Below are 12,799 nucleotides of genomic sequence, written 5' to 3' on the forward strand. Positions count from 1 at the left end.
TAGAGCTAACAATGACTACACAGTACATTTATTTGATCAACATTTTAAAATGTGACATGAGAAATCATGCAAAATGTATTTAGTATGTTGAAAGGGGGCTGATTTCAAGACCCTGGTTTACCTTGTCTACTCCTGCACTGAGTATAAAATTGCCTTTTTTGTTCCACTTTAGGGCAAAGATGGGACCTTTGTGCTGGCCAAGTGTACTGGCCAGGTTCCCTGTGGAGCAAAACACACAGAAAGAACCAAATCCGTAAGTAGCACATTTGGAATAATAACAAAATTATATAAACAATTATATTATATTCTCATATAATTGTCCACTTTCAGTCAAAGTAATCTTTCAACCAACATTCATCCTGATCAGAACCACCAAATACTCAGTCATTTTAACCATTTAAATGCCAGTTTCTTTACATAATGCCATTGTTGTTATGGTGAAGTAAAAAAAACGTGTACACTAAATGCTAGATTTCGAAGCATTGCATTACACACTTCCGTGCTCCATAACACAGCAATAATAACCATAGTGGAAATCAGGATAATAGCATAAAGTAGTAAAGGCGTAAACTTTACAGTTTTGAAGCCAGGGCTTTGGATTGAAAGCCTGATATAATACGAATACATGATTGTATGCTGTAATGTCTGTGAGTGTTTGTATTTTGGCTACACAGTTTATTATAAACTTGTTATATGAATCAATGTTGATCTTTCAAAATAAAATAAAAACTCCCACCCTTGCCAAAATTCATGCAATATGCATTAACAAAGCCAATCAAACATCCAGAAATGCCCCTTATTGATGCACAAGGGTCAAGGGGCCTTAATAAACACAAAATGGGTCAACATCCAAATAGCAATATTCAAACCTGCCTATAGGTGGCAGCATTGTTCACAGATTAATTCAACCATGTGGCCCGCATCAAAAAACCCACCACAGAACAATCATTGATAGTTTCCACAGCTTATGTTCATTCTCTAATGCTTGCAGATATCTGTATACAAGTACACTTTTATAATAAATAAGAAATCTTGATATTAAATGATGCCCTTGATCTATAAATTTGCTTTGATGCCCTAATATCAACAATACATGTTGATATTAATGAATTAAAGATATCTCACCATCCTTCGTCCATATTCTGGCAAAGCCGTCATAGGAGCCTGTTGCTAACAGCGTACCCTCGCTCTGCAGAAGAGAAAGAGAGAGTGGTGTTAGAGTGGCGTAGAAAGTGTGCGTTTGCCGTACAGATGAGCATAGAGAAGCCCGTTTGGACACCTTTACAGACGCATGTTGTCTTTTGCAGAATTTGCATTATTGAGTCCAGGCCGAACGAACATTTGCTGTGATTCAGCTGGGATTAGGAGAGGCCTGTGTTTTCCATCAGCATGGACGCTTTCCAGGAATTCTTTTGCTTCTGCCCCTTGGCTCAGGTTTACAACCCATTGGCTGAACTAAAGGAAAATTCCGCTCTCTGATGATCTCCCACTGTTAGACATCATCAACAGCTTGAGTTCTCCGGGAGCTTCTCTGTGATGAGGCATTTGTTGCAATTTGCCTTTCCTGTGCATACAGGACTCTACATGAAGCACGTTTTGTTGTTGTTTTTGCTTCCTATGCGTGCCTGTTAAGTCTTCAAATGTTTGAAATAATAAGCAGAAGCAACCAAATATATTTTGGGAAAATTTAAACATTTAAAAAGATATAAAAAAAAATAAAAAAAAATACTTTTTTGGCTTTGAAGTAGTAGATAACATAGAACAGTACTTTGACATATTTGACAGAGATTTGTACCACTCCTACATACTTGACCCGCTCCCTTGATTCGATTTAATGCATCTATGTATGGTGACTCACATATTGCATGGTGTGCGAGTGTGTCGTGTGCTTACATTCCAGTCCAGCGAGGTGACGTCTTTGTTGCTGGGGACGTCCTGCCCTCCCTCTCGTATGCAGTGTCTCAGGACCAGCTGTGTGGAGCTGCTTGTACTGTTTTCACTCAGGTTCCAGATACGAGCCGTCGAATCGCCAGACCTGAGACAGACAGACGGGGCACATTTAGACATAAAGATAACAGGTTCCTCTTTAACATGGCTCGTCAGACAATTTAATCTGTTTTTTTATCAATACCATCTTAAGTCGTAGCATTAAGTGAGACATTATATTATATTTAATGATATTTTAATTGTTGTTTCATGTGACATATTTCAGCCCAATTTAACTTCAGACATTAAACTGTAACTGGGCATAAGTTGGAATCATCATCACAATATTAATAAGAAACATTAGTGCAATGTGCGCAACATCAAATGTAAAAAAGAATCCAATGCATCATGCAGTGAACCATATTCGACTGTTATGTATTACCTTACGTAAAATTTGAATGTGTGCAAAAATCCTTTCATTGGTTTTAAATTACAATTAGCTTGAAATAATTAATTTAGACAACTGGAAGGCATAAAAACCATTCATTAATTAAGGTCAATTATTGTGCCACAAAACAAACACTGGCAGGTTCCAGCTTCTCAAATGTGAGAATGTTTCCTGGGTTTTGGATCCAGAAGGGGACATTTGTTTCATTTCTCCATCTCGTTTCAAATAATTTCTCTATTTTATGCCAAATAATCATGGAACTAGCGTATAAGCTGTATTCACTTGTTTGATTAATGCAGAGTGTCCGAGGATAATGGTAGGAAAAGAAAAGATGACCAACCCCGATGCCAGCAGATCGCTGACTGGGTTCCAGGCACAGATGAAGACCTCCGACTCGTGCCCCCTCAAGACCATGGCCTTGTTCTGAGGGATCTCCACATCTCCGTCCACCTCCATCAAGTCTGCATGGTTGTCTAAGGAGTTTGAGGGGTGGCACACAGTGAGACAGGATATCAAGTTGCAATTCCTTACCAGTGTGTGACTGAACATGTGTTTTTAAAGCAAATTTTCATTACTAAAATTTACTTTTCATGACAAAAAAAAAAAATCTTTATTTCAAAAGGTTCTATATTCACTTTAGAATTACATTTCTTTGTCCAACTACTAATACCAAGGTCGAAAATAATATTTCCTCCTTACTAATCCATCATGTGCATGTCCTATTCTATTTGCAAACGTATTACTCACTAGCTAAGGCATGGGCTCCGTTCTCCTCCCCGTTGGCAGTATTCTCTCCGTTCTTGGCGTTGCCGGCGATGCTGCCTCCGGTGGCCGACGTCGGTGCTGAAGCGGCGGCCTGCTGCTGGGCCATTTTGTCCCGGTAGGCCTGCTGCCTCGTCTGAACAACGTCCGGCATCACAGCATCGATCAGGGACAGAGACTCAATGGGCCGCCCGTCAAATAATGTGCCGTCCTGTAGCGTGGGAGAAATAAACAGTGAGGAGACGAGACGAGACGAGAGGAGACAAGAGGAAACAAAAGGAGAGCAGAGTTTCTATTATCTTGTTTGTGTCCCACCTCATTGATGCTGACTTCAGCCTCGACGTACTGCAGGCCCTTCTGGATGATGCTGATGAGGGCAGCAGGGGGAACCAGAGCACCATTGATGTTGGACTGGCTGATGTGACTCTCTATACCAAACGTAAACGCTGAGTGGGAGAACCCTGGAGAGGCGAGGAGCAGGAGAAAGAGGGCAGGAAAGGAGAGGATATTTTAAACATTGGAAGGCAGCGACAAGGATATATATCGCAGTAACTAATATTGCCCTCTTGATATATTTAAGAACTACATTTTGTGTTTTCTCCGCTGCCACAAAGTCATCTTTACACGTCACTGCTATTATTCTATTCTTTTGGATGTTGTTGAGGTTACAAAAGAGATGGCATGTATAGTGAGCTCTGGCTACAACTGCTCCCCAGTAGTCTACGCATAATTGAATTGAATGCATAAAACATCAGACTTTGTACTGGTTACTATGCAGTGAAATGCTCTAATACGTGAGGTGCACTTTATGTGATGTGACAATTAAAATGTTTTCAGTAAAGAAACAAGGTCTCTATGTGGAACTCATAAGACCAATTTCACCCCAACTGCACCAGCTGAGCGCAGACCCCCCCTCCCTCTATGAAAAATGCACGAGGTGATAACATGGCGGGGCCACAACCAAGGCCTGTAGTCCACAGAAAACCGATTCTGTCATGGAAACACAAATCTTTCACAACCTGATTGCTTTTTTTTTTTTTTTTTGCCCCGCTTTTGTGTTTCAATAAAAGATGAAAGAACAAAACAGCCGTGACAGGACTTTTTGATTTACATGAGCCACGTGTGGCTTACAAAATATATGATGCAATAAATATGATATGAGGCCTAGGAAGGTAAGTTTCAGACGGTACAACTTTCATTGATTCACACATGTAACCAGTACCAGCTGAACGGAGCCTTCTGGAAGCACCTCTGCAGTGATATGGGGGCTTTTGGTTAAAAATGCTCGCCATAGTTGGATGAAGGTTATTGTCAAACACAAAGGGCAGGAAGTCTGGGTACATTAATGGCCAGTGAGGCATATTTGGAGACTCATTTTAACTATGTAAGTTTTTAGTCTGTTTAAAAAGCAAAACTATTCATCCAGCAGATCCTAAGTTTATTCCCAATGTTCCAAGGTCAGTACTTTGCATGACAGCTTGATGTATGCAGGTGATGAGTGAGAGTCCTGTTCTCAGGGTAGGGTGCTAAATAAATTAACCATCTATGATTGATTGAGTAGTGTATAGGCCCCCTCACTCTGTCAGAACGCATGGTTCATTATTTCATGAACTGCACACACACACACACACTGCAGACAGACTGTTTATATGCCTGTTCACTGCAGCTGTGTTTACGGTGTCACTCTCCCCAAACAACTTCTCCTCGCCAAAATGCGCCTTGTCATACAACACGCTGACCCACAGCGGTTTGGATGCGTTTTCACAGTGGACACATCGATAGTACGAGCAGCAACAGAATAGTCATTTTTCTCAGTTGTCATGGGGGTGTCCAAAATATAAACACAAATCCGACTAAGGTAAAAATAAATAAATAATAAAAGAAATGATTATATTTTGTTGTTGCTTTAAATTGCATCAAGAACCACTACGGAAATAGCATTTTGTTTTTATCTAACTATAAATCAAAGAATCTCAGTATGTCAGTATGTGTCCTGAGAACGGTTCATCCAACTTGACTGGAGTAGTGATGGGGACCCAAATATGTGCAGTGTAGAAGTTTGGTGTTTAACTTTAATTTAGACGCTCGTTAAATATATATAAATTTTGAGTAGACTAGCTACGGCCCGGGCTTCAGTGCTTTGCGGATCGAGTGGAGCGTGTTGTCTGTAGGGGGTCCTTACAGGCCGCGGCTCAATGACTACGGTTAAATTTAGCTTCTGGATATACTAACGTTACGACCCATCTCTATTTCACTTTCCTAGAGTCAACAAGTGATGCCAAGTCGTCAAACCGCTTTAATCCGATGCACATTCCTAAAGGACACTGCACTAGTAGTGAGAAAAACAATCCAACTATCAAAAATCATGATCCCCCTCACATTCATCTCTTACTGGTTCTTTTTACTTTTCAAAACACATCAATGGTATTGGTTAAAAAGAGATTATAGTTGTCCAAAAGGTCAGACTTGCAGTGCAGTGGTTTTGACTCAAATGCTTATGGTTTGGATCTTTAAAAAAACCCAAAACACTACACTTTTAAATAATAAAAAAACAAAACAACTATGGATGCAAAAGTCAGATTGGTAGGGAAGCCATGTATGGTATTTGAAGATTAAAAAAAATGCGGTCTTGATGAATATAATAAGAACTTGGGAGGATACCTGACTCCTGTAGGTATCTGTAGACCAGGAAGTTGACCTCATCACTGCTAATGCTCATCTTTACTTCTGTTACACCATGAGGTCAGCACGCACACACCTAGCCTGGAAAACAGGAGAGAGAGAGAGAGAGACTCAGTCAGTGAAGGGAAGCACTCATCATTAACACTACTGCTCATTGCATATTATACATTAATGTACACAGTACGTATGACTGCCAAATAATAGACAATTTAAATATGGCCGGATACGTTTGAACATCAGAGGGTCTGCAATATTATCAGTCTAAATGAGGCCTTTTTAAATCCTTTTTACATAAAATGTAATTTCACTACTTAAATAGATTGTGGAAATGGAGAACACTGTGGAGGACCAAAATCCAGTTTATATAAAGGTTTACTACAAAGGTAGGCTGTCCTACCAAAATTGTTGTATTATAAGAATGTACAGAAAAATGGAACAAATCCATCTCATCTATTTGTTTTTATTTCTGGATCTTTTGCTGGAACGTCGTCCGGCAAGGCACTTAGTTGGCCAATCAAATACACGCAAGAACACATTACTGGATAATAACTTTTAATGTGAATGCTTTACTTCTACTGTTACCTCATGATTGTCATAACAAAAGATTAAGCTCTGGCTACAACTGTAGCAAATTAAGATCCAATCACAATGCAAGCAAAATCAAGATAACAAGATAGCATTTTTATTCAAGGTTGTAAATGCACAGTTGACGTGATAAGATCACCTGGTCATCCGTTATCCACACCCGTGTAAATGAGGATCAGATGAATGGGGAAACGCGTCAAATGTGTCAAATACTCTTTAAAGCCCTGACTTAAGGCTGTTTAATTACAATTCAGGTACCTGTCATTGTTCAAATGCAGAGGCCAATGATGAATGATTCATGGTAGCTTGAGATCTAGCCGGTGGATTTCCCCATAGTAGCGGTTGGGTTGACTGGATATCCAACATTTTGATGAACCCCTTTCCATTGCCATGAGCACTAAGCTCTTACTACTTTTGAGGAGGTGCATTAATGCATGGATGTAATATTTTATTCAGCTGTGCTTCTAAAAGGTTTAACAAATAGCCTTCTCCCCAAGCTGTTTCTCCACCACCTTATTACTTCTACATCATTTAACAAACTGATTTAGGTACCAATCCAGGACAAACTATCAACCGAAAAACACAAGGGTGGTGTGAAGTCAAATCACACTCCTGTGATCTGACTTCTTCAGTTTGTGCGTAATAGCACACATCAGGGGATCATGACTCGACGGTGCTCTTGTCTGCAGTTTCATTAACTAAAAAGGTTGGAAACCACAACTTTAAAAAGTCATCGAGAGCCAGAGAGACGATCCCAAATAAGGGCCGGCTCAAAGCCCATCTCCTCCTCCTCCTCCTCCTTTGCAGGATGTCGCAAACAGGGGGTGGGAAGTAGTCAGGATCAGACTGCTCTTCTGACCAACTTACATGATCTAGAAAATGTAGATTTCCCACAGTGAGGCCTTTATGTTATATACTTTCTACAGGTAATTAGAGGAGAACATGATATGAATGTTAAAGCTACAGTTGGTAACTTCATTAAGAAATAACCTTTTGTCATATTTGCTCCAACTCCTCTGCAAGATGCCAGTGCACCAAAGAAAAACAATCAATCAGAGCTAAGGAGTCTCTAAAGCAGCTGTCAATCACTGCCCGTAAACTCTGATCGAACCATCAAACAAGGCCATTTTAAGCTGTAAAATTGTAAAGTTGTTGGTTGGTTTTGGCTCGACTTTTTTCAACATGGCGGCCAGGTCACAGACTTTCTCATAGCAATAAAAAGTTATTTTTATTTAAAGTTACCAACTGTGGCTCTAATGATAACCTGAAGGTAAACTGGTCACTGCAACAGCAAACTGAATACATTGAGTGAAGTAAGAGGGGGCCAAAGATTTCACTCCAGTCAATAACAAAATTGCTATTTCTGCATAATGAGCCTAGAACAACCACAACAACAACAACAACAACAACAACAACAACAACAGCAGCAGCAGCAGCTGCTGACGCCACACCAGAGCCAGTTGCATCACCTTCGCAAGAGAATAAGGCAGCCATGGCTGAGCGGTTCTTTTGTTTTAAGGGGTCAGACAAAATAACGCAAATCATTGCATTTCAGCTCAGAGTAACTTAATAACAGTTACAAACAGTAGCTCAACTTAACTGGCTGCATTTTGTGATGTTGAAACGAGCCGTTACAAACGCCGCATGAAACGCTGGCATTGCAGACATACTGAGCTCTAAATAAGACCCATTATCAAATCATACGCAGCCGACGTGCTGCTTTTGCTTTCAAGTTAACAGTTTCATGCTGCAAACGATGCGGCTCCCTACTTACCATACCACACTGTGGTTGGTGTTAGTTAAGGATAGATATGTATGACAGCCACTGCTGAAAATACATTTACAATAACTCCACTTCAAGTCTTATTAATACACTGGCTACATTGACCCAATGCCACACATGGAATTAGGTCAATCTTCAACTTCCTCACATTTGCCCAAATTAAGGACGACTAACTCCAGAAATACTGGACGTACATATTTCTTGCCGACTTAACTCTGAAGCATCATTTAACAGATAATATCCACTAATACTGATTTAAATTACATTATTACAGCTGATTTTGAGGCAGGGTGAGGCAGAATTTACTGGCTCAACACAAAAACTTCACACCGCAAAATATTGTTCTTACTATTACTACAAGTGGGAAAAACAAGCTCTCATTCTCCCTGACAGATACCCACCCACCCACCCTCTTTCTCTCTCTCTCTATCTATTTGTTGTGCCAGTTAACCGGCGCAAAGCTGGATAAGATCGATACACAGTAGTACAATGTGCCTGTAGCTTATATGAGGCATAAATCAACCAATAAATGTACAATTGTGTACTGTAATGTAAAGCAACCGCATCCACATTACACTGACATGCAACTCCTAGGCCCATTGATTTACAACGTGTCTGCACAGCCTGCATAGTAAACGCAGCAGCTTCAGCTTCAGTCATCCATCTGGATATTCAGGCACAGTATTGAGAGTAGCAGCGTGCACTGTCATCTTCCAAAGTGTCTTTTTCTATTCTAAATACTGGGAGGTGCCAATGTTGTTGTTTTTATTCTACACATAATGGGTTTAAATATCTTGTCTTCTTGAAACAAGCAGCAGTTAAACAGAGTGAGAATATTTCAATTTTATTGATTGCTGCATTGTCCAGTCAGAGCCCTTAAACACAGAAAACTACACAAAGTAATTGTCTCATGACCCAATTTGTTCTTGTTTTAAGAAAATTAATTCATATAGTCTGGAACAAAGACATATGATAACATTACTCAAGATAATCTAGAATATTTTTTTATTTTTATTTCATTGTCTATGGTATTCGGAACTGAGTATTGGTTGAAGTGCATGCAGGAATTTATTTGATTCAAACAACAGCAGCTTTGATCAATACACCTAAAACAAGATGGGAGGTTGAGTATAAAGTAAAATGGCATTGCGTTGTGTTTTGTTTGTAATGAAAACCTGCAGACTGTGGAGTCACTGATCACTAAGACCCTCTGCTCAAGTCCCATCTGACAGCAGCGTTGCCTGGGGAGGACCACTGGTTTGTAAACAGAACGCTGTAGTTCCCTCCACCACCATCCCACTGCAGTGGCGCTGTGGAGCCACCATCTGCAGAGAGGATCCTCTGTGTTGACAGTGTGGGTGAACAGAGGGGGGATGGGAGAGGAGAAGGGAATCTCTGTCTCTGCATTCCTTCTCCCTCTCCCTCCTTTCCCTCCTCCTCCTCCTCCTCTCCCCTTGTGACTGCTACCAGTGGCAAACTGGCCTGTACAGTAGGCTGAATCTTTAATCAAGTCCCAGCTCAGTGAGAAGAGAGATCGAGAGCCACAAAGACTATCATTCAACACCACAAAAGAAAATCAAGACGCAAGAATCAAAACACAGCGATGTTGTGGTTGAGGTACGCACCTTGCGTCACACATTTCAATCTGAAAGTACGCAGTAAACTCAGCATTGACGCGTTCAGGAGTTTCACCCTATTCTTTCCTTGATAAAGCTCCATTGTGAACATCGTTTCTGTGTTGAAATCATAGCAATAAACCAAAGAAACGATTCACAGAAAGGTCTGTTGTCATGTGTAAAGCTATTTCCACTGGTTGGCTTGTGTTCAACATAAAATTAAGCAGTAAAAACGAAGACTTTCAAGATTTCTTAAAAATCAATCACTGCGGGCTCTATAATGAACCGCGTACGTGTCACTTTAAGCCAACAGTTTGTCGAGCCGCTGCGCTGGTAGGGCTGAGCTCTCTTTCTGCTAACCGGAGGCAGCCTGCCGCCAATAGCTCATAGGTCGCAGATTGCGTTTTTCACTGAAGAAAAAAATAAAATAAAAATAAAATTGGGTCGCCCAATTAATATACTAGAACTAATCTGGAAAATTGAATTCCATGTGCAGGAGACACAATGTATTCTACCATGTCTATGATGACCCCATTATGCTTTACGGTTCATATATCACATCTGATTTGTATAATGTTTTGAAGAAAAGGTTTTCAGATTGCGGATTTTATGTGGTTTAATTTTCAGATAGGCCTACATTTTCAACATACATAAATATAACCATAATACAATTTTTTAACACTTTACCAAAAACACAACTTTGATCGGCGACCCACTCAGAGGTCACTCAAAGAGGTGTGGTAAAACACACGACACCTAATCAATATGTGGTTATGCCCTACTTGCTGTCACAACACATTTAACTTAATATCAATTGGAGTATTTATCTTAGCAACGGGATTGATAACATGCACGGCTGATGCATATGCAGACATTAGGGTGGTGGATGAGTGGTGCTTGTTATCACTGCCTGTACATGGATTACATACACCGACTAGAAAGGTGTGTCAGCAACGACCACTGCTGTATTGTGTAATAGAATGAATGCATTGGCTAACCCCCCGTCTAGACACCCATGGCCTGTAAAAGGCTTTGTCAAACACACTTCATTCAAACACAAAAACAAGCTGCGACGTATGCATGCAATCGATTAAAGACGTGGTTTAAAACACGTCGTACAATCTTGCCAAACTGTTCTCCTGTTGAGGTTTGCTGCAGCAGAATACGAGAATAGCCATGGATAAACACTCTCACTCACGGTCAAGCTGAAAGTGAAATAATTCAACAACAACCGTGATGAATGCAGAGAACTCGGCCGCAGGGAGAGTGACATAGCGTCCTCACAGCAGGCGCTACCTTACGTCATGGACACAAACTACGTACAGCAACAAATACGTTCAGCTGTGTGCTTGACATCCGTCTGACTAAAAAGTGTCACTTTAGTGCTATTTGTACAGCACAGCACTCAGACTGTATGGCACAAATATTTGAAATAATAACATTTATATTCAATTGTTTTCCAGTCAACATAAATATTACAGGTGGATACACAAATGGCTGAGGAAAATCCCAAGCTGCTGCCCCATACTGTTGTTTCTCACTGCACCATGTGTGTCCTTTGTCCCTCCCGGTCTGTGATAATAATATCCAACATGTAGGTTTTGTGTTCTTTGAAGACTACTGCATCAATAGGTAAGGAAGACCCACGCTGTGACTGCTGCTCTGCAGGTGGAAATGGGGCTCATTCCTATTCCTATTGGACCTGTCTGAGACCTGACGGTGTGGGCTTATATTCTCAGAAAGTCGTACAAACGAAATACAGACAGCGGGGGAGGGGATGAAACTGCTATGTATCATAGTCTCTCACTCTAAAACACATCAGAGTCACGCGTTGTTTCCAAGCTGAAACTTCTTTTATTTTTTTTACCTTTATTAAATGGCAAATCTCTTTATGACCATATTCTATCGTACTGGTTGGCTTTTTATATGTTGATCTCTCTTTGGTGGGATTCTTTAGACGCGTGTAAAAAAACTAAATAAATATCGCCACGCTTTTCTACAGCCAATAAAGCCCAATTAAAACAAATACATTTGTAAAAATACAGACTGCTTATCTGCAAATAAACAATATTCTACAGATGATAATAGCAGTAGAACTCTTTGGGAACCCTTTAGCTACTTCCAATCCAAACTCCTACATGTATTAATATAAACAAATAAAACATTACAAGTTACAGGTTTAAGCTTTGATACTTAATGACGGCACTGTACGCCCCGGTCAAGTCTTTTTTCCTTCCACTGTGCAGTTGTGTACGGTGCCATGACAACAGAGATGAACTCCAATCTGCATACGTCTCTCCCCTCCCCCCCTCTCTAGGGTTACTGGTCTCTGGGAGTGACAGACTGCTTTGGCAACCCTAGCTCTGCTTCACAAGGCCTCTGTGAGGTCAGTGAGACTAGCTGTCTCTCTGTAACAGATGGCAGCATGTCGGCCTCGCCAGCCAGTCAGCCTTTCCTGACGGGCAGCTAAACCTGCTCTGGGCAGCTCGGGACCATGAATGCAGCGGGTCAGTGAGGGCCACAGAATCAACAGCGGTTATCTCGCTGCGAGACGCCGGTAGTGCTTGCTCGGATTACAAGACCCACAATGACTACAGCACAACAGATGAAAGCCGTACTACCAAGTAAAACTACAAAGTAAAACCATTATTGTACTCTCGTGGGTGAGACGCGTTTCTATTGACAGAAACTCCAATTATTGACATAAAAAAAAAAGAAATGCATGACAACAATTAGAAACTACAGAACTAGAAACTACAGTTAGAGCAAGGTTTAGCAGCATCAGCTGACAAAACACAAAACTCTAGCATGGAAAAAATTTAAATCGTGCCGTAAATCACAACATAATGCCAAAAATCAGTTTTAGTTGACCTAGACCAATTCATAATACCTCCTGACACTCATTTCAATTATGTTTGGGTGATTGATCTGTAAGTGCCTCACATATTATCACACCCACCGAACAAATGCTGATGAAGTTATTATTTCAAATGTATT

At 40.6% G+C, this 12,799-nt stretch overlaps 1 protein-coding gene across 1 annotated transcript in view; it reads right to left on the reverse strand.

The window, feature by feature from the left end:
- The window catches only part of LOC129094340 (F-box-like/WD repeat-containing protein TBL1XR1), a 40,283-nt gene that overhangs the window by 5,001 nt on the left and 22,483 nt on the right, over positions 1-12,799 (reverse strand). The window contains exons 4-10 of the mRNA XM_054602468.1: positions 5,798-5,899; positions 3,452-3,597; positions 3,122-3,347; positions 2,715-2,847; positions 1,894-2,035; positions 1,126-1,189; positions 122-219 (exon numbers count right to left, since the gene is read on the reverse strand). Coding sequence (XP_054458443.1) covers positions 122-219; positions 1,126-1,189; positions 1,894-2,035; positions 2,715-2,847; positions 3,122-3,347; positions 3,452-3,597; positions 5,798-5,855 — 867 coding nt within the window. The 5' untranslated portion in view covers positions 5,856-5,899. The remainder of the gene's footprint in view (positions 1-121; positions 220-1,125; positions 1,190-1,893; positions 2,036-2,714; positions 2,848-3,121; positions 3,348-3,451; positions 3,598-5,797; positions 5,900-12,799) is intronic.

The sequence above is a fragment of the Anoplopoma fimbria genome, chromosome 8 (assembly GCF_027596085.1).
Source record: "Anoplopoma fimbria isolate UVic2021 breed Golden Eagle Sablefish chromosome 8, Afim_UVic_2022, whole genome shotgun sequence".
Lineage (NCBI taxonomy): Eukaryota > Metazoa > Chordata > Actinopteri > Perciformes > Anoplopomatidae > Anoplopoma > Anoplopoma fimbria.